A 27,349-nucleotide genomic window follows, 5' to 3' on the forward strand; every position below is an offset into this window, starting at 1 on the left:
CTCAGCTGGTGTCTCCAGACTACCCTGTATATAGTCTCAGCTGGTGTCTCCAGACTACCCTGTATATAATCTCAGCTGGTGTCTCCAGACTACCCTGTATATAGTCTCAGCTGGTGTCTCCAGACTACCCTGTATATAGTCTCAGCTGGTGTCTCCAGACTTCCCTGTATATAGTCTCAGCTGGTGTCTCCAGACTACCCTGTATATAGTCTCAGCTGGTGTCTCCAGACTACCCTGTATATAGTCTCAGTTGATCTGTCTCCAAACTTCCCTGTATATAGTCTCAGCTGGTGTCTCCAGACTACCCTGTATATAGCCACAGTTGATCTGTCTCCAAACTTCCCTGTATATAGCCTCAGCTGGTGTCTCCAGACCTCCCTGTATATAGCCTCAGTCGATGTCCCCAAACTTCCCTGTATATAGTCTCAGTTAGTGTCTCCAGACTACCCTGTATATAGCCACAGTTGATCTGTCTCCAATCCTCTTGTGCATATGGCCTCAACAGGTCTCCCCAACTTCCGTTTACATTTCCGTCCATTTAAGTCCCATTTTGCAGTTTTAGTTTCCTCCTCGCTCACGCCGATATTCTAGCTTCTATAGTTAATTTCACGTGTCAATTCTTTCTGCATCTAATTCGTGTCCATGCAAAAAAGTATCGTGTAGACAACCTGGGACCGGTGAAGAGGATTAGCCGAATCCGTTTAATTACCACAGAAAGGACTTGTTAAGAGAATGTCTTTATTCGTATAACTGTACATGACATGTATTCATAACTAAGAGTGTACTAATGTAAAAGTATAAAGAATAACGAAACCAATATTGAAAACGTGAGCAAATACATGTATGACAAAATATTCATTTTACATAAAAATGTAAAAAAAAAAAATTTTGTAAATGTTATTCGTGAATTATTTCTAAATTTTCTTGATCTTGAACACATGTAATATTAAAAACGTACCTATATATATATATATATATATATATATATGTATGTATGTATGTATGTATGTATGTATGTTTCCCTGGTGTAACTTATGTACGTAAATAACACACGTTATACAGATATATCCTTGAGAGAAATCTGATTATTCCTTTTGATAAAAAATGTTTGATACTTGTCCTTATGTCGTGTGATCTCTTGTCTGTTTTACCATATATTTTAACACGCACCATTTGGTATTTTGATGAAATTTTTGTGTCTGCTAAATAACAAGGGCATGTACGGAATATAAGTAAGAAGTGTTTCTGCAGCCGTGAGTTGTGTTGTATGAACTATTTAGGCATATTAAGTGTGTTTACGTGTGTTATTATAAACTATTCAGGGGCCGAGGCTAATAAAATTGAATTTGTTTATTAAGTGAAGCACCACTGGTTTGTAAACCATATAAGCATGTAACTGAATAGGTTTATCGTATCCACAGCGCACGAATGATGGTATAGACCATTTGTCAGCGCTCAGAAGGTTTACTATCACCTGCCCTATAAAGCTGAAAGTAATCGAATGAATGTACCGTAATGTGTGCACCTCTAATCTTAGGCACGGTTGTGTTCTTGTGTTGTAGATAGTCATCACGGGTACTGAACCTCAGTGATGTATCACATCTTCAGCAATTTACCAGTGTAGTCAAAGTGCAGACAGGTAGCCCTATGAGTGGCAATTGTCTGAGGGCTGGATGGCACTATAACTAGCAGAATGTGAATTTTAAGCTTTGAGTACGAATAACCTATGCTTCATATCCCCATAAATGGTACATCATGCCAAGTATGTGTGTGTTGTCTTAACCTACTTTAGCTTGTCTATTTACCACACACACCTTAACCTGAATGTTGGCGTCCGCCAGCCAATCCTACAAGCGTAAAAGCTAACAAGGAAATATATATGTCCCTACATACGTGACCAAAACGATGGGAAAGTTTTTACGCCTTAAGTAAATGGGGTCGGAGTAGTGTAACCTGTTCTACACTGCTGTCTTTGCGCTGACGATTTGTGGGCACATTGGTGACGTAGTTCTTATGTATTATAAGACAACACTTGTCAGTCTGGCTTGGACCCGAATCCTCAATTCGTGGTAAAAAGATACCCAATTATTATCACATATTTTCTAACAAATTGAATAGCTATAAATGCACATAATATCTAGAGTATCTATAGTTTGGTATCTCTGGTTTCTTGCTCCACGACCTCGGAGTATGGTGGGGGTTGTATGGTGGAGCCGTTCCTTACACCGTCTTTCTCCGCCGCTTGTCTCTCCTTTTCCAAAGCTGAACTTATTCCGGCCATGGCCGGATTGTCATAGGACTGCTTCTCAGCATCTGGCTGCTTTGTGCCCGAGGATCGTCGTTCCTTCTGTAAGACACCAGAAAGCAATGCACCATGTATTTAGCACGTGAATACTCGGGTACCACCGCTTGGCTGGCTGTTTGTAGGTTTGGAAAAATAATTGACTTTTATCCTTCTATAATAAAATAAGCTAAATATGTAAAAAAAAAAAAAAAAAAAACATGGTAGGATGATGCTGGGCTGTGTTCCACTTATGTGGGGTTGTGGTTGTAGGCGGGAGGTGGGAGGGCGTTGGGTTCGTACAACGTGAGCTTTCACACAAAATGTTATTATCGGATAATATGTTGTTGCGCCAAACTCATACGTTTGACTGATAGACAGGGGACAGACTGTTTTCGAAAGATAGATGACGAGAACATTGTCAGGCTATGCCCTCGTATTTCTCTCCTGGTGGCTGGAGTTAGTTAAGTGGTACAAGCAAACACATCCGTCTTTGCGACATGCGAATCTTACATTGCTGTGATCGATGCCAAATCGGAAAGGTTTTCTCCAGCTGTCTGGCAGGAATGGGCAGAGGACGTCCATCAGTGGGCAGATCAGCTTGGGGTCGAGATCCTTAGGCCTGGTAAAACCTAACACAAACAAACGACAGGGTTAACAGCGGTGGCGCCTCCTTCACCGACAAGTTTGTGTACCATGTACCGGGGGTGAAGAAGATGTACATATCAACAAATACACATATAGGTGTACACAGACAAACGTGGTAGGGGTGTATATATCGACTTGTGTCTTGTCGGTACGTCGGTATGTCCACCCCTATCATGTATATGTTTTTACATGGAGGTGAACATATTGACAAGACACATAGAGATGAACATACCTACAAGACAAATGGAGACGGACATACCGACAACACAAACAGGGTTGGGTATACTGATCAGACATATAAAGACGGACATACCAACAAGTCAGGCATCGACGTAAACAGAAGCCTACCAACACAATGCAAAGGTGGACACAAATAGGTGGACATACCGACAAGACACATACAGGTGAACATACCGACAAAACACACAGATGGACATACCGACAAGACATATAAAGGTGGACATATCGAAAAGATGCATACAGGTGAACATTCCGAAAAGACACATACAGGTGAACATACTGACAAGACGCTTACAAGTGGACATACCAACAAGACACATGGAGATGGACATGCCAACAAGACACATGGAAGTGGACATGCCGACCAGACACATAGAACTAGACATACCGACAAGACACATGGAAGTGGGCATACCGACAAAACTCAGAGGTGGACATACTAACAAGACACATGGAAGTGGGCATATCAGCAAGACACATGGAGATGGACCTATCGACAAAACTTAGAGGTGAACATACTAACAAGACACATGGAAGTGAGCATATCAACAAGACACATGGAGATGGGCCTACCGACAAAGCACAGAGAGATGAACATACCGACAAGAAACATGGAAGTGGGCATGTCAACAAGACATATGGAGATGGACATACCGACAAGATACAGAGAGGTGGACACACCGACAAGATACATAGAAGTAGACACACCGACAAGACGCCTTGGAGATGGACATACCGACAAGACACATGGAAGTGGGCATACCGACAAGACACAGAGAGGTGGACATACCAACAAGACACAGAGAGGTGGACATACCGACAAGACACAGAGAGGTGGACATAACGACAAAGCACATGTGGGTGGCCACAAAAGGGCTTTACAGCGGCAAGATACGAATAACGTTGTATATGCCGGCACAGTCACAGAAAGTGCAAGTGAAATTACAAAAAGTATCCTGCAGGACATAGGTGGACATACCGCGCTTTACATTACTGACTAGCAGAAAGAAACAATACACTAGCGGGAAAAGTGAAAATTCGGTCCGAAAGTACAGAATCTGCTTTATAATACATGGGCCCTCACCGTCAAATGATTAATATACCTTAGCTTACATACAATATATATATATATATTGGATAAAACTATGTAGATTTGTAATCAAGGTTGACCTCTGGGTGCCACTCGTCGACAATAACAATATATTTTCTAGCATTACCTGGTCAGTACCAATCATTGTGAATTTCTTACCTGTCGCACAGCTAACGAGGAGCCCGACGACAACACAGGTAAGGACAGCGATAGCGCTATACCACAGGTAGGACACGGTGTACAGGATGTAGTCAGGGGAGCTACAATAAACCAATACAGACACGTAAATAACGCGTCTTACTTCAGGGGTGTCTGAGATTCCTTGGCATTTTCAGCATTGATGAACATCTGTTCGTTGAATATAAACTGTTAGTCAGCACGATTTATTTGACCATCATTTGGCAGATGACCTCACGTCAATATCCATTTTCACAGTTCTTTATCATCAGTTACATTACATACACTTACATACACACACATGTACACACAGACATCTACACTCATATAGCCTGTACTCACTGTGTGGTGGTCTCCATGGCTGCCAATGTGGTGGTCTCCGTGACTACCTGTGTCGCTGCCTCGGTGACCCCCGCCATTGTGGAGGTCATTGTCATGTTCAGTGTGGTGGACACCGTTGTGCTGGTTAGGTTCCAGTTGCAGGCTATCGTGCTGATGTTTGGTGGGGTGGGCCTGATGGGTGGTTTGTACACCTGAGCTCCAATACCGATCCAGAAGAGGAAGGCCAGGCTGGAGAAGAGACCAGCATACGCTCCCTGCCAGGTGTAACCAGTAGATACAGTCATCAGTAAACCAGCAATTAACAGTAGGCCTATCTTGCTATCAACTCACACTCGTACAACTAGCTTACATCCGCACTGTTACCTCACACCCGTAGTATTAGCTCATTACTATTAACTCATCTGTAGGCCTACTATGAGTTTTCTTCCGTACTATTAGCTCACACGTGTGCGACACTTCTACGTTCCTCAGCCCAAATAAGCAATACTCATTTTCAGTACAAACACTGAAGTTCCACAAAAGAATTTATGAATGATATCCATCGAAATACTTCTTTTTCTGTGCAGACGTTACATAAACAAAAAGGACTGAAGACCAAGAATTCCTCTGTGAAAGATTTCAGGGTGCAATTTTTGGGATTGCTTGTCTCCTTATTTACTCACATATGCGTTGGCCCAGGGAAAAATCATGCCCAGGGTGAACACTCCCAGTAATGGTCCAGCTATCATCCCGAACAGTGAGAGAGCAGCCTATACCGGGAGCAAAATTACCTCAATCAATTGTCACATTTATTTATTTAGTTGAATGGTGTTTATCACCAATCAACAAGCTAAAGCCGTCAAACCAGAGAACAACCAACAGCTCTCAGCATGACTGTCCTCACATATAAGGTATTATTTACGACCTCATTCTCAATATAACATAGTTAAAATAATATCGTGAAAACATTCTCAGACAATGTCTGTAAAGAGTGGGTATATTTCTACTTTAACAGTCTTTCAGTTAACACAAAGACAGTAGAAATGGTGTAATTACATTGAAAAAATAAAGAGACAATACGATGTTTTCTGAGTGACATCAGAACAGGCTATACCACTGCTAAAACTATTAAGTTATGTATGGCCGATTTTTCTGTTATTCCAGCAGACTACTTTTGTTGGTATAACGGTGTACCGTGTTGCCAGTAGCATAATATTATGTTACAGTAAAATAATATTCTAGCACCTCTCTGAAAACATAATGCCGTGTTAAATTTAAAGTATTAGTTTTTAGAGCAAAGGAGAAAAACGTACCTGTAACACACCACCCAACAGAGAGGCCACGTACGATAAAGCCAGGCACACGACCCCACACACAACAGCTGTAACGACCAACACACGGCATGTGCAATTAGCAGTGAAACACTGAGGTCCATTAAACTGAAAAGCACCGTTAACTAAGGTCACAAATATGACAGCACTCCATCGTACAGGACGCTATAACTTGTAACTTGTACAATCTTGGTCCCCATCTATAAGGCAATCCTAGCATTTAAAATGTGTTAATTATTGCCCTGAGAGCCGTTATGTGGAAGCTAATACAATATCGAACTAACGCCAAATGGATATTAAGTTGCTATGAATTGGTGAAATCTCTATATTACTCATAATGCTGATACGGTAGCCTGTCCGAAAAAAGCCAATTCAACACCTTTATCATACAAACGTATATATTAAGCCTGACATATACGAAGTACGATGACAAGACATGCTGGATTGTAGACTTACCCAGAATCCTGCTAACTGTCATGGCTGTTTTTTCATTCATATCCTTGATGAAGTACTGGCTAATGACATCGGTGAGTATTACAGCTGACAGAGAATTCAGGCCTGATGAGATCGTGCTGAGACAAATACACGGCGTCAAAATTAACTACATATATTCGATGTTACATCAAATGTCAACGTGAGAAGACAATATTGGAACTCATAAATTCAAAATTACATTTACCTTTTCAGCAAATTCACCTTCAATTTACAACTACATTAACAAGAACTGTTATTTCACAGGCCAAACCCATCAATATAGAAAGCATGCTTCACAACGGAATGGACAAAATAGTTAACACTGACGTTGCTTAGATCGACAAGTACTCAAATGACCAATTGAGCGCATCGCTTTTCCACAAATACAGTGTCTAGAACTATTATATATGACCATATTCGTATGTAAATGGTACGGTAAGCAAGGTCGCAGTAACAAATGACACAAATGGTTTTCCATATAGCTTAGGCCTACCTCAGGGCGCCAGAGAATAGACAGGAGATGAAGAGTCCGGGAATGCCGGGAATCTTTCCTAGGACGTCCATCACAAACAGTGGGTAGAGCTGGGGGCGGGAGTGGTGTAATCAGGGTAAGGTGGGGGTAACAATGCTATGCATCATAAACAGGAAGGCTTGGTACAACAGTTATTACTTATTATTGCCGTTTATTTATTTATTTATTTATTTATTTATCTATTCTCCAGCGAGAGCTAAGTTGGAGCGGTGGCCTTATTGGGCAGAGGCCGATCGGCCGTGGAGAGAACAACCCTTTACACAAATGAGCCAGCCTGAACCGTTATTTGTTCACATCAATGCACGACAGTAAGTGGCAGGGTCGAAAAACTCACCTGGTCGGACGCAAAGATGAGTCCAAAGGCTTTGGGGTCACATTCACTGTAGAAGGCGTAGATAACGATTCCGATCAGACAGCAGAGATACAGGATGAGGCAGAGTCCCGGGAAGTTTAGCCATAGCGAGCTGAAACGATCACAATACTCCAAGTAATGCATAGGTGCGCACTGAAACGCTGACAATGCTGCGAGTAATACATAGGTGTGAACTGAAACGATAACTACACCCCAAGTAATGCATAGGTACGAACTGAAACAGTCACAATACCACAAGTAATGCATAAGTGCGCACTGAAACGCTGACAATGCTGCGAGTAATACATAGGTGCGAACTGAAATGGTAACAATACCCCGAGTAATACATAGGTGCAAAGTGAAACGGTAACAATACCCCCAAGTAATGCATAGGTGCGAACTGAAACGGTGACAATACCGCAAGTAATGCATAGTTGCGTACTGAAACGGTAATGTATACGTGAGAAGAATAGCACACAATGCCAAGAGCAGAACACAATGGGGCAGGTAATGTATAGGGAAGAACCAAGAGTAGAACACCATACTCCAAATAATGTATAGGTGCTAGCCAAGAGTAGAACATACTGAATACTGCAGGTAATGTATACGTGAGAACCAAGAGTAGAACATATTGAATACTGCAGGTAATGTATGGGTGAGAACCAAGAGCAGAACACAATACTCCAGGTAATGTATAGGCGTGGGCCAAGATAAGAACACAATACTCTAGATAATGTGTAGGGCTAGGTGGGAGTCAACGATGAAACACAGTACTCTAGATTATGTACAGGCCAAGGTGCGAGTCAACGATGGGACACAATACTCCAGGTAATGTAAAGGCCTAAGTGTGAATCAACGATGGGACACAATACTCCAGATAATGTACAGGCTTAGGTGTGAGTCAGCGATGGGACATAATACTCCAGATAATGTACGGGCCTAAGTGTGAATCAACGATGGGACATAATACTCCAGGTAATGTACAGGCCTAAGTGTGAATCAACGATGGGACACAATACTCCAGGTAATGTACAGGCCTAAGTGTGAATCAACGATGGGACACAATACTCCAGGTAATGTACAGGCTTAGGTGTGAGTCAGCGATGGGACACAATACTCCAGGTAATGTACAGGCCTAAGTGTGAATCAACGATGGGACACAATACTCCAGGTAATGTACAGGCCAAGGTGCGAGTCAACGATGGGACACAATACTCCAGGTAATGTACAGGCCTAAGTGTGAATCAACGATGGGACACAATACTCCAGGTAATGTACAGGCCTAAGTGTGAATGAACGATGGGACATAATACTCCAGGTAATGTACAGGTCTAGGTGCGAGTCAATGATGGGACACAATACTCCAGGTAATGTACAGGCCTAAGTGTGAATCAACGATGGGACATAATACTCCAGGTAATGTACAGACCTAAGTGTGAATCAACGATGGGACATAATACTCCAGGTAATGTACGGGCCTAAGTGTGAATCAACGATGGGACACAATACTCCAGGTAATGTACAGGCCTAAGTGTGAATGAACGATGGGACACAATACTCCAGGTAATGTACAGGCTTAGGTGTGAGTCAGCGATGGGACACAATACTCCAGGTAATGTACAGGCCTATGTGTGAATGAACGATGGGACACAATACTCCAGGTAATGTACGGGCCTAAGTGTGAGTCAGCGATGGGACATAATACTCCAGGTAATGTACAGGCCTAAGTGTGAATCAACGATGGGACATAATACTCCAGGTAATGTACAGGCCTAAGTGTGAATCAACGATGGGACACAATACTCCAGGTAATGTACAGGCCTAGGTGCGAGTCAACGATGGGACACAATACTCCAGGTAATGTACAGGCCAAGGTGCGAGTCAACGATGGGACAAAATACTCCAGGTAATGTACAGGCCTAAGTGTGAATCAACGATGGGACATAATACTCCGGGTAATGTACAGGCCTAAGTGTGAATCAACGATGGGACACAATACTCCAGGTAATGTACAGGCTTAGGTGTGAGTCAACGATGGGACACAATACTCCAGGTAATGTACAGGCTTAGGTGTGAATCAACGATGGGACACAATACTCCAGGTAATGTACGGGCCTAAGTGTGAATGAACGATGGGACACAATACTCCAGGTAATGTACAGGCCTAAGTGTGAATGAACGATGGGACATAATACTCCAGGTAATGTACAGGCCAAGGTGCGAGTCAACGATGGGACACAATACTCCAGGTAATGTACAGGCTTAGGTGTGAATCAACGATGGGACATAATACTCCAGGTAATGTACAGGCCTAAGTGTGAATGAACGATGGGACACAATACTCCAGGTAATGTACAGGCCAAGGTGCGAGTCAACGATGGGACATAATACTCCAGGTAATGTACAGGCTTAGGTGTGAGTCAACGATGGGACACAATACTCCAGGTAATGTACAGGCCTAAGTGTGAATCAACGATGGGACACAATACTCCAGGTAATGTACAGGCCTAAGTGTGAATCAACGATGGGACATAATACTCCAGGTAATGTACCGGCCTAAGTGTGAATCAACGATGGGACACAATACTCCAGGTAATGTACAGGCCTAAGTGTGAATCAACGATGGCACATAATACTCCAGGTAATGTACAGGCCTAAGTGTGAATCAACGATGGGACACAATACTCCAGGTAATGTACAGGCCTAGGTGCGAGTCAACGATGGGACATAATACTCCGGGTAATGTACAGGCCTAAGTGTGAATCAACGATGGGACACAATACTCCAGGTAATGTACAGGCCTAAGTGTGAATCAACGATGGGACACAATACTCCAGGTAATGTACAGGCCTAAGTGTGAATCAACGATGGGACACAATACTCCAGGTAATGTACAGGCCTAAGTGTGAATGAACGATGGGACACAATACTCCAGGTAATGTACAGGCCTAGGTGCGAGTCAACGATGGGACACAATACTCCAGATAATGTACGGGCCTAAGTGTGAATCAACGATGGGACACAATACTCCAGGTAATGTACAGGCCTAAGTGTGAATCAACGATGGGACACAATACCCCAGGTAATGTACAGGCCTAAGTGCGAGTCAACGATGGGACACAATACTCCAGATAATGTACGGGCCTAAGTGTGAATGAACGATGGGACATAATACTCCAGGTAATGTACAGGCCTAAGTGTGAATCAACGATGGGACACAATACTCCAGGTAATGTACAGGCCTAGGTGCGAGTCAACGATGGGACACAATACTCCAGATAATGTACGGGCCTAAGTGTGAATCAACGATGGGACACAATACTCCAGGTAATGTACAGGCCTAAGTGTGAATCAACGATGGGACACAATACTCCAGGTAATGTACAGGCCTAAGTGCGAGTCAACGATGGGACACAATACTCCAGATAATGTACGGGCCTAAGTGTGAATCAACGATGGGACATAATACTCCAGGTAATGTACAGGCCTAAGTGTGAATTAACGATGGGACACAATACTCCAGGTAATGTACAGGCCTAAGTGTGAATCAACGATGGGACACAATACTCCAGGTAATGTACAGGCCTAAGTGTGAATGAACGATGGGACACAATACTCCAGGTAATGTACAGGCTTAGGTGTGAGTCAGCGATGGGACATAATACTCCAGATAATGTACAGGCCAAGGTGCGAGTCAACGATGGGACATAATACTCCAGGTAATGTATAGGCCTAAGTGTGAATGAACGATGGGACACAATACTCCAGGTAATGTACAGGCCTAAGTGTGAATGAACGATGGGACATAATACTCCAGGTATTGTACAGGCCTAGGTGCGAGTCAACGATGGGACATAATACTCCAGGTAATGTACGGGCCTAAGTGTGAATGAACGATGGGACATAATACTCCAGGTATTGTACAGGCCTAGGTGCGAGTCAACGATGGGACATAATACTCCAGGTAATGTACGGGCCTAAGTGTGAATCAACGATGGGACACAATACTCCAGGTAATGTAAAGGCCTAAGTGTGAATGAACGATGGGACATAATACTCCAGGTAATGTACAGGCCTAGGTGCGAATCAACGATGGGATACAATACTCCAGGTAATGTACGGGCCTAAGTGTGAATGAACGATGGGACATAATACTCCAGGTAATGTACAGGTGCGAGCCAGGGGTAAAACGTGTCTTAGACATTACGGTTACTGAAATGGGCATGTAAGATGTCACATTCTGATACCCCGATATATCTTTCCTTCTTAATACAGGCCCTTCCATTATTAAACTCGTCGTCATATGACTGAAAAATTGTTGAGCACGACGTTAAACCCCAATCACTCACTCACTCACTCCCTTATTAAACTACTCTATTTTACATTTGGACATTTCTCAACAAAAACACGGCATTTCGGAACACTTCATTGTGTTAATTATACACTGAGCTGTTCCCAGTATTAAAGTATTGAACTGTACTTCTTGTTATCAAACGTTTTTATCTACCCCCACTCCACCACCTTCTAACACATATGCACAATTTTTTTATCCTCTGTTGGAGATTTCTTCGTTATAGGCTATTGTCTATGAGATTTTCCGCAATCTCGCTTACATCTGTGCTCTCCTTAGTGTGCCACAGGTACACGCCCGCTGTACTTGGGCCTGATTTGTGCCGTATATTGCCACCCAGGTAAAGGTACCGCCCACCACCAGGGCCCAGAAACTGTGGCGTACAGCAGGGTCAGGGTCAAAGCTGGAACAAAACATCATGTATCTTGAGTACCTGATACTGCAGATTTGACCAGTTCATTCAGTTTTCATCAATTCAAGAAATAAGTGCAATGTTGTTGAAGATATTTCGCATACAATTACTACAACTCGCATTGGCAGATGTGTTATGATTACGGCCGATATAAAGGGAACAACTCTGTTATACCTAGCATGCGCGTAGATGTAGGCCTGTATCGCATGTAAAAGCGTGCATGTATTAACTCGCATGTATTCTAGAAATGCCTAGAAACAATTTGTTCAGTTTAATGAGGGACAATGATAATACGTTTCTGTCGGTTATCTGTAATAAGGAGACATTTATATGGTATGTACTGAATCTGAGATCCTCACTCAGTGAAGTAGACCCTGTGGTTCTCTGCAGCGATTTGCCAGGCGTTCTCGAAGCCTCCCTTAACGATGCTGCCCTGAATGAGGACAGCGATGAGCCCAGCGAACATCATGCTGGCCTGGAATGCGTCCGTCCACAGCACTGCCTTCATCCCTCCCTACAAGAGACAGACAGGTAGCATAGCTTTAATACAGGTATTCACACAGTGCTGTAAAATCGCGACACGTTTTCTTACAGATTTAATCCTTCCGTGTATTTGTATGCATGTAGTTAGGTGACACGCTGATTTATACACACAGAAATAAACTGTTAAATTTAAAGGTCATTAACATAATCCTGTATAATATAATTCTGTTTTAAGAATGTACAACTATGTAGCTCTAAGTCATGTAAAGACTGTAACAGGGAACACAAAGAATTTCTTCAGTAAGAGAGTGACATACCAGTGTAGTGTAGAAGATACAGACAACTCCCACCGAAATGACTGATCCCCACAGGGTGAAGCCCGTCACTACAAAGAGAAACCCTCCAAATATAGCCAAAACACATTAACCTATATAAACACAACACATGCAAGTGTGATTACAGATGAAAGTCCATTGTTACCCGTAGTGTTCGTCTAAATGAGTTGTTTTTTGCACATAAATCCTGTTTACCACGGCCATAAGGCAGCGTACGAAGGAATGAAGGAATTCTATGTTTTAATTCACGTTGCATCGATAGTATAACAGCCACAATGTGGCGAGAACGTGCTGACCTAGAAGCAAAGTTTGAATCGTTTGAGACCTAAATTGAAAGTTGTATTATGTGCAGTTTGACATTACAGTCGACATCTTTTGATACATTTCTTTAGAAAAAAACTGGAGTACTGATTAGCACAACTAATCTCGTTGTGGACCTGGTTCCGACTGATCCAGGCCTTGCTTGGCGGGATACAGGATGGTATGGCATGCGGAAGTCCAGGAGTATTTACAGACACGGTTAGTAGATTAACACGAGGCAATAACACCCTCTGAGTAGAGCTATGTTAGGTAAGAGGTCACGGATAAGAGGGGTTACACTGACCTGCGTTAAGCGCCAACGATGGGGCATACAGGACGATGGCCATGTACAGCAGCTGAAACGATGCACACGTCATAGACTTTAGTGACACGGTCAGTACCAAGATATTTGGTCAGGTCTAAATATGGTTTAAAAGATAACACCTAACAGTATATTTACCTCGCTATGAGGTCACCGTAGTATGAGTGAAATATAATTGAGTATAGCATAAAACTCCAATGAAATAAATAAATGAATATATTCGCCTAAAGCACATACTGAGAGCTGCTATCTTTAAACAGGTCAAGGAACTGAGCTCAATAAATCCAGATCTTTGAGAAAAAGACAAAGAATAAAGATTATTACACTGAGTTTATTTTCTCTACCAGCAATTCAGCTCCATCATCTTACCAAATCGTTTAAGGTGTAATTGTACTGCTCGGGATTCACGTTCCATGGGTTATACACTCTTCAGAATTCACAACCTGTTCATATACACCCTAATGCTAGTGTTTTAAAATGTTTAAACACTGCTCGTAATCTGAAGTATGTTAATATTTACAGCTCAAGGTTTTAAGCGTGTCCATATACTGTTATCTCTGTTCTCTGTGTATAGCGAGAATGAATTCTTTTATTGTAGCAGATTATTCTGTTAAATACAACACACGTCTTCTATAAATTTAACATAACCATTCCAATAGACTAGCAGAATATCATGTCGAATATCACAGAATGTTGTGTTATAATAACAGAATACATTCCAGCATAACTTAGACAACAAACTTCCTGCTAAATTTAACAGATTAATTTTGGTAAAAATAAGGTCATTCCATGTTTTTGTCTGTTAGTGCATGGATTGCGCAACAGTGTGTTTGTGGTTTTATCTTATGCAGGTGTCGACAAATTCCGTTCACGATCTAATCTGGTACTTTATCCGTGGGAGGCCAACACAAACCCCAATTTACATGTAAATTAGGCGGTATTCACCACACAGGGGATCTAGCCTCAATCCACAAAACTAGCGGGAATTCTTAACGATCATACTACATATTCGCTTGAAGGGATTAAATTGGCACAGATATTGTGCTCTTATCCGTATTAAACTATACACTCAGTCATAATTTAATTATGAAGTAACCAAAGAAAAAAATTTAAACTGTCATTTAAAAAACACCGTTTTCCTGCACATTGACAGATTTCTCCTGGGCATAAATTTTAATAGCTCCTTGAAGGTGACTTTAGCTCATTTTCTGGAAACACGTTTTCTGAACAGCCGATGCTATTTAGCATTCTACTGAGTTATTGGGTCTTCTTTTTATACCCTCTGCGTAAAAACCAGTGCCCTGCAAGACTCATTCAACAAAAAAAACTGCAATATTTTGGTGTTGGGAATAGTCAGAATGGAACCCTTAGATATGGCAGGACTGTATCTTTTCGCATACCCAAATGTTAGGTGACACGTTTGTCATGGCTGCTGAAATAACTTGCCCTTTATTCCATACATTTCAACGCTTATATTCCATACATTTTATTCTTTGATATAACATTAACAGTTAAGTTAACACCCTTTGCTATTGTCTATATCATATACTGTTACTCACCATCTGTATGCAGAAGGTAATAGAGCCGGCCGTCCGCACTCCTCGACTAAACCGCTTTTCTAGATACTGAAATGACGAAAATTGTAACAAATCTGGGACTAGATTCGAAATACTGCTTATGCTGATTTCATGGCTAAATGACGTAAGCTCAAGATGTACAACATAGATCACAATCGTGAAAATGGAGTTTTCCCTTCGTAAATGACGTCTCCTTGTCACCATATTATACGTGTTATTCGTACAACACAAATAGCGAATATTCTCGGGGATTTTCCCCCGTGAATGGCGTCACCTTGAGAAAATACAATACAGTTGGTGCATATTGACGAGGATTGTCCTCCGTGAATGGCGCCACCTTAGGGAAATATAATACAGATGATGCATATTCACGAGGATTTTCCTCTGTGAATGGCGTCACCTTGGGAAAATACAATACAGTTGGTGCATATTGACGAGGATTGTCCTCCGTGCATGGCGTCACCTTAGGGAAATACAATACAGATGATGCATATTGACGAGGATTGTCCTCTGTGAATGGCGTCACCTTGGGAAAATACAATACAGTTGGTGCATATTGACGAGGATTGTCCTCCGTGCATGGCGTCACCTTGGGAAAATACAATACAGTTGGTGCATATTGACGAGGATTGTCCTCCGTGCATGGCGTCACCTTGGGGAAATACAATACAGTTGGTGCATATTGACGAGGATTGTCCTCCGTGAATGGCGCCACCTTACAGAAATACAATACAGATGATGCATATTCACGAGGATTTTCCTCTGTGAATGGCGTCACCTTAGGGAAATATAATACAGATGATGCATATTCACGAGGATTTTCCTCTGTGAATGGCGTCACCTTGGGAAAATACAATACAGTTGGTGCATATTGACGAGGATTGTCCTCCGTGCATGGCGTCACCTTGGGGAAATACAATACAGTTGGTGCATATTGACGAGGATTTTCCCCCGTGCATGGCGTCACCTTACAGAAATACAATACAGATGATGCATATTCACGAGGATTTTCCTCTGTGAATGGCGTCACCTTGGGAAAATACAATACAGTTGGTGCATATTGACGAGGATTGTCCTCCGTGCATGGCGTCACCTTACAGAAATACAATACAGATGATGCATATTCACGAGGATTTTCCTCTGTGAATGGCGTCACCTTGGGAAAATACAATACAGTTGGTGCATATTGACGAGGATTGTCCTCCGTGCATGGCGTCACCTTACAGAAATACAATACAGATGATGCATATTGACGAGGATTTTCCTCTGTGAATGGCGTCACCTTAGGGAAATACAATACAGATGATGCATATTCACGAGGATTTTCCTCTGTGAATGGCGTCACCTTGGGAAAATACAATACAGTTGGTGCATATTGACGAGGATTGTCCTCCGTGCATGGCGTCATCTTAGGGAAATACAATACAGATGATGCATATTCACGAGGATTTTCCTCTGTGAATGGCGTCACCTTAGGGAAATATAATACAGATGATGCATATTCACGAGGGTTTTCCTCTGTGAATGGCGTCACCTTGGGAAAATACAATACAGTTGGTGCATATTGACGAGGATTGTCCTCCGTGAATGGCGTCACCTTAGGGAAATACAATACAGATGATGCATATTCACGAGGATTTTCCTCTGTGAATGGCGTCACCTTAGGGAAATATAATACTGATGGTGGGGTTTTCCTCTGTGAATGGCGTCACCTTAGGGAAATATAATACAGATGGTGGGGTTTTCCTCTGTGAATGGCGTCACATTAGGGAAATATAATACAGATGGTGGGGTTTTCCTCCTTGAAAGACGTCACTTTAGGAAAATACCATACAGATGCATATTTACGCCGAAAATTCTACGTAGAATATTTAGAAGATGTAGATGTAGGAAGATGTAGGCTCACGGAAAGAAACCATAGGATATACATCACACTGGTGGATGTAAATGTGAGTGATGGATTTCCAGGACATTCCCCCGGTAAGTTGTATATGGTCAGTGATGCCTCTCAAGTCAAAGAATATGAGTTTAGCCTTTCGGACAATGGCTTGAGAGATGTGAGTTACACACCGGCAAACGGCATTACATAACGACACCATAATGTAGAAGACTGAGCATTAATTTGGCCCCCTTAAACTCGCATATTAAGATGCTCGATCGTTGATATATTACAAACGTTCTTTGTGACAATAAGCGGTCGATGACACTGTCTAAAAGGATTCCAGCATTGTGGTGCACATATATGTACGCCACGCGCGGGAAAGTTCGTCAATAACCTTCCAATGGTAATTCGTTTTCTCCAGACAATCTCCACCTTTATATAAGCTATAAATTTGATAAATCATATTTTGTTGAATGTTATAGGCCCATTTCCTTGATTTACGCCGTACTTAAGAATATTTCACTTATACGACGGCGGCCAGCATTATGGTGGATGGAAACCGGGCACAGCCCTGGGGAAACCCACGACCATCCGCAGGTTGCTGCCAGACCTTCCCACGTACGGCCGGAGAGGAAGCCAGCATGAGCTGGACTTGAACTCACAGCGACCGCATTGGCGAGAGACTCCTGGGTCATTACGCTGCGCTAGCGCGCTAAGTAACTGAGCCACGGAGGCCTCTCCCCTTTGCTTGAACAAGTACTTCTATGCTGATTTCTTGTCCCATTTTGTACATGGTGCTTTATAGGTATGCTAATTAATACCTCTTCTGGATTGAAATACGTGTCTTTTAGCATGCTGAACAAACGCCACGCTCAGCTGAACATCTGATACAATATACATTTTCACAATATAGCCTCTTAGTATGAGCTATAAAGGCATCAGAAAGAGGGATGTTTTCTTACAGATACAGAGCAATTAACGAATGCAGATATCTAAGCACCCCTCAGCTGTATTATCTTGCACAAAAGATTTCCCGGGTGTAAGAACTGAGGTGAGTCAGGTACACCGTGGCCTTAGCACTTCTAGGGACAATCATGGCGGACCCAGGATTACATAACAGTGAGGATTTATACCTCCAGGCTTTCTTCTACACCTGAATCAGTTCAATCAAAAACCAGGCTGGAGCTTAGAGGTGTGTTGTGCCTGGGTAAAATCTAGACGTTGGGCATGTAAAGTTATAAATGTCTTTTGTGTTGTTTTGGGGGTTCTTGTATAATGCCGATCTCACCCAGAATTCGAACACGTGCATCGTGAGCACGTATTTTATGTTATACAAGCTTTGTCAAGCATATCGGTCTGAAAGCAAAAACGCAAGAGAGCTGACATGTGAAGTCATCTACGGCGTTATTTTGGTGGCACGATGCTCACAGTTATACCTGCTGCATAGGTAACAAGTAATAAATACAGGTATCTTGACATGATGTAACCATCTACTATCAGTACAGACCACAAAAACCAAAGTCAAATTTTAAAAGACAACTATGTTTTAACACTGTTCCATTACAGAATTTAGAAATTCCATGAGAGTTTATCACAATTCCTGTTCTCATTCCAATGAGAGTGGGGCTCACTTTGCCGTTTTTTCACCCAGAACAAGCAATTGCAAGAGTCTCAGGAATTGGAGAAATCCAACATATTCTGCTATTATGTCACCTGGACAAACTGATCTTTATTTCACCAACAGTTTGTTGATACATGTAGTTACATTTACCCGCAATCAGAAATAACCAATACAGCCACTCAGGGCAGACGACAGGAAGAATCGGACAACACAAGCGCTTTCCACTCCCTCTTCGAATGGGGTCGACAAACACGACAGGTACAGCTATAGCTGTTGGTTTGCTCTCATAAAAATAATGTCAAAATACATCTTCAAGGAGTTCTACCGCCTCCTAAAGTTGGTCAGTTCCGTGGTTATTAAGTATATTCAGTCACTATACACCGCGTTTGCTTGGCACGTCAGAAGACTTTCTGTTTACATAAATAAATTTGCCAAAATGACAATCTCGCCTACCAGGAAGCTACGTGCAATGTAAATAAAGTTACAAAATAGCGTGCAATGTATGGTATATGTGGACAGTTATCATTGTTATGGTTAGAAAACGAAGTACGCCAATACGAGGAATGGCTGTCGCGTTTTATGGTTGGCTTTCCCGACAGTTTTATATGGTTAAAAGGTCAAAGGCCGATCCAACAAAGCCATTTCTGACTTAAATCAAAATGTGAAATACTTTCTTAAGGTTTTTATAAATTATAAATTAATATTGTGTCCACTTGATCAATGTTATCTTAATACAAATGTGTCCAAAATTCAACTTTCAGAACCAAACACAAAGCATTCTAGAGGGCTTTTAAATTTTGACTTAAGTTGGAAATGGCTTTGCGGAATAGGCCCCTATATGTCTAGCGAAGAGAGAGAGCAGTATGTCTGTTTTGCATGTATGTCTAGCGAATAGATAGAGCAGTGTGTCTGTATACCTGTGTGTCTAGCGAATAGATAGAGCAGTGTGCATGTGTGTCTAGCGAACAGAGAGCGCACTGTGTCTGTATACCTGAGTGTCTAGCGAAGAGATAGAGCAGTGTGTCTGTATACCTGTGTGACTAGCGAACAGATAGAGCAGTATTTAGGTTTTGCCTGTATGTCTAGCGAAGAGACAAAGCAGTATGTCTGTATGCTTAGCGAAGGAACAGAGCAGTATATCTACATCTCTGTATGTCTAGCGAAGAGACAGATCTAACAGTATGTATGTATACCTGTATGTCTAGCGAAGGGAGCAGTTTGTCTGTATGACTGTATGCCTGTTTGTCTGCATGTCTAATGAAGAGACACAGCACAAGATGTCCGTATGCCTGTATGCCTGTGTGTCTGGCGAAAAGACAGACCAGTTTGCCTGTATGCCTGTATGTCTTGCGAAGGGACCAGTAGGTTTTTAGATTGAATGTAATTTTAAGGCAGAAGAGAGATTATAACGAAAAGCCTGTTTTAAGGGCAAAGAGTCTTGAGGTTGATCACTGCAGCCCTTCTATTAAAAGGCTTAAGCCTGACTGTGACGACAAACATATAAAACCAGTGTTTCTCTCTGACAAAACTACCATCCCAGTATTGTCTCAACATTGGGCTACTCGCATGTCTACCGTATGTGTACCCCAAAGTGGACGGTCTATTTCATCAGATAGACTGCCTAAGCTTTCGGATTTAACGAATCAAACAAAGGATCCTGCGTTTCAAATTTCAAACTATTGAGTGTATGACGTCACACATCACGGGATCTCCTCACAAGATGAAAATGCCTTGTTACCACGAGCTATGCCATGTCAGCGTAAAGCGATTATAAAGAGGCGCACATGCACTGTAAGGGATATGCGTAAAACTGAGACGGTTATGGTTATGACTGTATAGGTCACACAGGGTCGGTGTATAGGCCACACAGAGTCGGTGCGTAGACCACACAGGTTCGGGGTATAGGTCACACAGGGTCGGTCTATAAGCCACACAGAGTCGGTGTATAGGCCACACAGGTTCGGGGTATAGGCCACACAGGGTCGGGGTATAGGCCACACAGGGTCGGGGTATAGGCCACACAGGATCGGTGTATAGGCCACACAGGTTCGGGCTATAGGCCACACAGGGTCGGGGTATAGGCCACACAGGATCGGTGTATAGGCCACACAGGTTCGGTATATAAGCTACACAGGTTCAGAGTATAGGCCACACAGGTTCGGTATATAAGCTACACAGGTTCGGGGTATAGGCCACACAGGTCCGGTATATAAGCTGCACAGGTTCGGGGTATAGGCCACACAGGTTCGGGGTATAGGCCACACAGGATCGGTGTATAGGCCACATCGGTTCGGTATATAAGCTACATAGGTTCGGGGTATAGGCCACATAGGGTCGGGGTATAGGCCACACAGGTTCGGTATATAAGCTACACAGGTTCGGGGTATAGGCCACACAGGTCCGGTATATAAGCTGCACAGGTTCGGGGTATAGGCCACACAGGTTCGGGGTATAGGCCACACAGGATCGGTGTATAGGCCACATCGGTTCGGTATATAAGCTACATAGGTTCGGGGTATAGGCCACACAGGGTCGGGGTATAGGCCACCGAGGGTCGGTGTATAGGCCACACAAGTCTGGTATACAAGCTAAACAGGTTCAGGGTATACATTGTTTACTGATCAGACAACTCTTGTAACAGGCCTACTGTAGTATTCTCGTAGTCTCATACATCGTGCCAGCCTGCTCACACCGGATTTTTCGTTTCCCTGATGTTTAACAATAGTTAAAATGTTTAACATCACGAGATATATGGATAACAACTTCTGTTTATTTGGAAGCGACGTATTATAGACACTAATACCGTTTTCAAGCATGAAAACTAATGGTCTGATACACTATGACCTGGTTGTTCAACTAGTCGGACTCCATCAAGACAAAGGGGTATAACTGACACTGGCGAGAGAAACAGAAAGAGCCGTGTACACAAATGAAAAATTAACGAAATGTGGTATGATTTGTACCTCAAAACTTTAACCCTTAAATATTCTTTGACATTCTCGTTTCAAAACAGTTTAACGAAAACCACCGTTGTCCCCCATCCTCCTTTTCAAAAAAAACAAAGCCCATTACCCTACGGACAACAGCCAATGAGAATGAGACATATCTAGAGAATATGTTTTTATATCTGATTCAGTTTAAAACTCTATATTGGATTATGTCATCATTTAACTGTGCTACATTTCATACACCGCGACTGTAAAGATGTAGAGCCTAGGATGAATTGTTCTCTCATCCACATTTACATCATACACAGACATATATCTGATACACCCCATCTATACAATGTCAAAAAACTTGGCAAGTCCGCATTGTTACATACCTATTCACCACAAACCCTTTACTCTGGGTAAGAAACGAAGACCAAAACAATAGATTGTTGTATTGGATTGACTTCATGAATTACACGGATCTGCCTCGGGGTATTACAGCTTTATGACCCATTGCACGGCTAATTACGGGTACAGCGAATGTGAACTGGATCAAAAATAGGTTTTCACAGCGACATGTAAGAAGTTGTCATAAAAACTTTAAAAAATCGTTTCCATACGACGTATCCGCTTTCGAAATACCTCGATCTTTTGGAACAAAGATGTGGAAGAGAAGCTGCTGTTAACTGTATCCTGTCCCAGACTTTAATTTTGTTACCTCCTTTCTATCTTACATATAGACATGTTTCTTTTAACAAAATTTGTTACATACCGAATGGAACTTATAAGGGGGATACTATGTGCTATCCCCCACGAGGCCATAGCAATGGCCATGTTCCTTACTCGAATAACTATTACTGTAGTGCGCAGATATTCATATGACGGGCGGGTCTACTGCGCTACAGAGGCAGGTCAACATACTTCTGTCGTGGGTATACTAAAGCAGCTTTATCCTAGACTACACAGCCCTAAATTGCCCTTAATGAGACGGGGCATGAGCCTTCTTAGTGTTTCTTAATGCATTCATAAATATCCAGATGTTCGAGCACTATATGGACGTGTTTTGGAGCGAATTCAAATGCTACCATCAAGTTCTGAACAATGTTCTGTACCGACTCGACCTGAACATTTAAACAAAAAAAAAGGTATCATGTAACACATTACGGCTCAATGAAACCATTTGTTCATTTCCCGGACTTATTTAAAGAATTCCAAACCTTGTTTCATTAAGTTACTGAAGGATTATTAAATGTAAGAATAAATCTGGAATGAACAAGGCACTTACTTCGTAGGCGCTGGTCACATTAAGGTTGTAGAAGATAGGGATATAGACATGAGCAGCCCCAAACACGACGAACAAGTAAGAAAGGCCTATCCAGAAGTACATAGTGCCGTAGTTGTACATCTCGGCCGGGGTTCCGAGCAAGGTGATAGCGGACATAAAGCTGGCCAGGAGCGACAATGCCACCACCAAAGGGTTCATGTTAGATCCTGCCAACAGAAACTCCTTCGTGTTCTGCCGTTTTCGATCCTTGATGGCATAAAACACCCCGATTCCTGCAGATCCACTCAACATTGCTCCGAAGAGAACATAATCAAGCCAGTGAAAAGTGTTTTTCTGACCCGACCTAAAGCTGATAGATTCATCATAGTCCGACATCTTGCTATCACAGTGACTTCTACTGTCAGTAAGTGAGTTGTCCAAGCAACGTCTTAACTTCCCGTATAAAGCTTAACTCCCGTGCCTCTTATACAACATGGTAGCTTTTAGTTTTGGTGGGTATATCCAGTGGGTATATACGATGGTGTGGTGAGCGCTAGGCTGGCTGGTCAAGTCTCGGGTTACAGGTTCACTCCCCTGGACGAGAAGTCGGGCTGGACAGCTGCAGAGAGCGTTAACCTAACACACTCTGACGTGACGTTAACAGACTGCAAGCCTCTGCCTCAAGCAAAGTTTACTCCGCAAACTGGTGCCTGAGATGGGAGGTATATTTGCAAAACCAAGCACAAAGTATGTTTGTTTTGGTAATGAAGCCGACGTGGTCGTGTAATTAGTAGACCAGTTGATGGGGTGTTGGAGTAGAGTCCAGTGTCCCTTGTATCAGAGAATTCGGACGTTTCATCTGTCTCCAGAAACCGTAATTCTTGTCTTTTGTATACACCAGTGTATACTGCAATGAGAACTTATATCAGCTCACATAACAGTCTTGCGCACGCATCCACTCTAAAAAGAGTTTTTGTCACCAACTGTCAAGTTGCTCTCTGACAGGGTGGTGTGTTCTCAATAGCTTAAAGATTAAGTGCAATGATTTAATCTAGTACACATGCCATCGTAAGCGCAAAATCCGACCAAAATTCGTCGACATTCTTTCAATTTCAATATATTATCTGTACCAGTGTGCTTACTCAAGATATATTTATTAGCCATATATATACATATCTGGCCAAATGTTGTCCTTTGCTCGGTATTTGAATGTGCATAAGCAAACCAGTTCTAGGCTAAGCCATGCATTAGACAGTATATAGCGACACCGGTGTTCAGGGAGTAAGGTATTTGTGTAAGGTATCATCGGGACGTAGAGCCGTATCTAACGTGTTACGGCTTTTACCTTACATAGGACAGCACGAGCTATGGACACTAAACCGCACTTTAGACTGTAACAGCGTAAGGCATTCGCACCAGACTTACTACATAGATAGAAGAAAAACTATCCCCCACCCCCACCTCTGCATCCACCTCCATGTTTTCCCATCTTGTGCAAACGTTCTGACATGGGTATGAAAACACTCCACAGACAAGGGAGCTTCTAGATATTCTGCCTGACCCATTTTGAAATATATCTCCTGCAGCGCTTTATTACGTGTTAAATTGTTTACCTGGCTGACATTAAAATCCAGTTAGATCAGAGGCCATTCGTACTTAAAACGATTGTAGGTGTACTCTGTATCTACCTTTACAAGAGACGCGCCAGCCAGGAGTACACTGCTTTTCACACGTTAGTCTTTGTCCTACACGACATATGGATTCCCGTGTAAAAGTTGCCAGGCAATCTTAAAAACAACGCCCCCCCCCCCTCCCCCGTCCTGTCGTCGGTGTTTATAACTATTCTTCGGCTTAACATGTCCTTTAATTCATAACGTTGTCATTTCCTTTCACCTAACGTGGTGTACATTTGAAGTCGCTTACTTTCTTCAACTTCCTACCCTCTCGTAATAATAAGTATCGTGTTCCTCTCTGTACTACCATCCTGTCGTCTTTGTAAAGGTCCATATCTCTAAAGTGAAGTCTTGTTCCTCTCTGTACTACCATCCTGTCGTCTTTGTAAAGGCGTGTCCTCCAAGTTACATGTCCCTAAAGTGAAGTCTTGTTTCTCTTTGTACTACCATTCCGTCGTCTGTGTGAAGGTTTGTCTTCCAAGTTACATGTCCCTACAGTGAAGTCTCGTTTCTCTCTGTACTACCATTCCGTCGTCTATGTGAAGACTTGTCTCCCAAGTTACATGTCCCTAAAGTGAAGTCTTGTTTCTCTTTGCACTACCATTCCGTCGTCTATGTGAAGGCTTGTCTTTCAAGATACATGTCCCTAAAGTGAAGTCTCGTTTCTCTCTGTGCTACCATTCCGTCTTCTGTGTGAAGGCTTGTCTTCCAAGTTACATGTCCCTAAAGTGAAGTCTTGTTTCTCTCTACTACAATTCCGTCATCTATTTGAAAGTTTGTCTCCCAAGTTATATGTCCCTAAAGTGAAGTCTTGTTTCTCTCTACTACAATTCCGTCATCTATTTGAAAGTTTGTCTCCCTAGTTACATGTCCCTAAAGTGAAGTCTTCTTTCTTCCTGTACTATCATTTCGTCGTCTATGTGAAGGCTTGTCTCCCAAGTTACATGTCCCTAAAGTGAAGTCTTGTTTCTCTCTGTGCTACCATTCCGTCGTCTGTGTGAAGGCTTGTCTTCCAAGTTACATGTCCCTAAAGTGAAGTCTTGTTTCTCTCTACTACAATTCCGTCATCTATTTGAAAGTTTGTCTTCCAAGTTACAAGTCCCTAAAGTGAAGTCTTGTTTCTTCCTGTACTACCATTCCGTCATCTGTGCGAAGGCTTGTCTTCCAAGTTACAAGTCCCTAAAGTGAAGTCTTGTTTCTCTCTGTACTATGATTCTGTCGTTTATGTGAAGGTTTGTCTTCCAAGTTACATGTCTCTAAAGTGAAGTCTTGTTTCTCTCTGTACTACCATTCCGTCATCTGTGCGAAGGCTTGTCTTCCAAGTTACAAGTCCCTAAAGTGAAGTCTCGTTTCTCCCTGTACTATGATTCTGCGTCTATGTGAAGATTTGTCTTCCAAGTTACATGTCCCTAAAGTGAAGTCTTGTTTCTCTCTGTGCTACCATTCCGTCGTCTATTTGAAGATTTGTCTTCTAAGTTACATGTCCTTAAAGTGAAGTCTTGTTTCTCTTTGCACTACCATTCCGTCTTCTGTGTGAAGGGTTGTCTTCTAAGTTACATGTCCCTACAGTGAAGTCTTGTTCCTCTCTGTGCTACCATTCCGTCGTCTATGTGAAGATTTGTCTCCCAAGTTACATGTCCCTAAAGTGAAGTCTTGTTTCTCTCTGTGCTACCATTCCGTCTTCTATGTGAAGGGTTGTCTTCCAAGTTACATGTCCCTACAGTGAAGTCTTGTTTCTCTCTGTGCTACCATTCCGTCGTCTATGTGAAGATTTGTCTTCCAAGTTACATGTCCCTAAAGTGAAGTCTCGTTTCTCTCTGTACTACCATTCCGTCGTCTATGTGAAGGCTTGTCTTCCAAGTTACATGTCCCTAAAGTGAAGTCTCGTTTCTCTCTGTACTATTATTCCGTCGTCTATGTGAAGGCTTGTCTTTCAAGATACATGTCCCTAAAGTGAAGTCTCGTTTCTCTCTGTGCTACCATTCTGTCGTCTATGTAAAGGTTTGTCTTCCAAGTTACATGTCCCTAAAGTGAAGTCTTCTTTCTTCCTGTACTATCATTTCGTCGTCTATGTGAAGGCTTGTCTTCCAAGTTACATGTCTCTAAAGTGAAGTCTTGTTTCTCTCTGTGCTACCATTCCGTCGTCTGTGTGAAGGCTTGTCTTCCAAGTTACATGTCCCTAAAGTGATTTCTTGTTCCTCCCTGTGCTACCATTCTGTCCTCTATGTGAGGGCATGTCCTTCGGGTTCCAGTTATTCTCTTGTCCCATTAGTGTTGATAGCAATTCAGTTACCACTCCAATCTACGCCATTGCCGCTGCATGTTCCTTAAGTAATGTCTTATTCTTTGCTGACTATTCTGGCCGCTCATTGTGTTTCTTTTCCCTGAAATATCTTATCCCTTCAAGCTGAATCTAGATTTCTGATCACTGTGTCTTTTAAACTGCGTCCTAATATTTTCGTCATCCAGTCCACTGAACAATATGATAAAGCGATTCTGCCTTTTACTTTCTCTAACGATTATCTCGTCCACTAACTTCTTGTTTTCTCCTCAGTGTCCAGATGTGTACGCTGGACATAGAGACCTATCCGTTCTTTATATTTCTGTTATTATTCCTTCCTCGATCTGAAATGGATATTTCTAAATATCATTTAAATTACTTTAGATTTTAAATATTTTTATTACATATCATTAAATTTTCTGGTTTAATCGTCTTCCAACTGATGGCATATCAACAAATAGCTTTTCCACCA

At 42.3% G+C, this 27,349-nt stretch overlaps 1 protein-coding gene across 1 annotated transcript; it reads right to left on the reverse strand.

Moving 5' to 3' along the window:
* Positions 1-1,003: 1,003 nt before the first annotated feature.
* On the reverse strand, positions 1,004-23,839 carry LOC135467583 (sodium-coupled monocarboxylate transporter 1-like). The gene is made up of 15 exons (XM_064745360.1): positions 22,945-23,839; positions 15,209-15,274; positions 13,632-13,683; positions 13,010-13,077; positions 12,569-12,723; positions 12,060-12,200; positions 7,429-7,558; positions 7,056-7,144; positions 6,545-6,660; positions 6,071-6,138; positions 5,441-5,527; positions 4,779-5,032; positions 4,419-4,519; positions 2,795-2,913; positions 1,004-2,347 (listed from the first exon to the last, which is right to left on the reverse strand). Exons 1-15 carry the CDS (start codon positions 23,317-23,319, stop codon positions 2,147-2,149), a joined length of 2,022 nt encoding a protein of 673 aa, XP_064601430.1. The 5' UTR covers positions 23,320-23,839; the 3' UTR covers positions 1,004-2,146.
* Positions 23,840-27,349: the final 3,510 nt, after the last annotated feature.

Source organism: Liolophura sinensis, chromosome 1 (genome assembly GCF_032854445.1).
Source record: "Liolophura sinensis isolate JHLJ2023 chromosome 1, CUHK_Ljap_v2, whole genome shotgun sequence".
Lineage (NCBI taxonomy): Eukaryota > Metazoa > Mollusca > Polyplacophora > Chitonida > Chitonidae > Liolophura > Liolophura sinensis.

What these genes read in the sequence shown, in the direction of transcription:
- LOC135467583 (XM_064745360.1), bottom strand. Translation starts at nt 23,319, where the DNA reads ATGTCGGACTATGATGAATCTATCAGCTTTAGGTCGGGTCAGAAAAAC. An exon ending in ATCGTTGGCGCTTAACGCAG is followed by an intron (nt 13,078 to 13,631) that starts GTCAGTGTAACC and finishes TTCTCTTTGTAG; the next exon opens with TGACGGGCTTCACCCTGTGG. An exon ending in GACAGTTAGCAGGATTCTGG is followed by an intron (nt 6,139 to 6,544) that starts GTAAGTCTACAA and finishes TGGTCGTTACAG; the next exon opens with CTGTTGTGTGTGGGGTCGTG.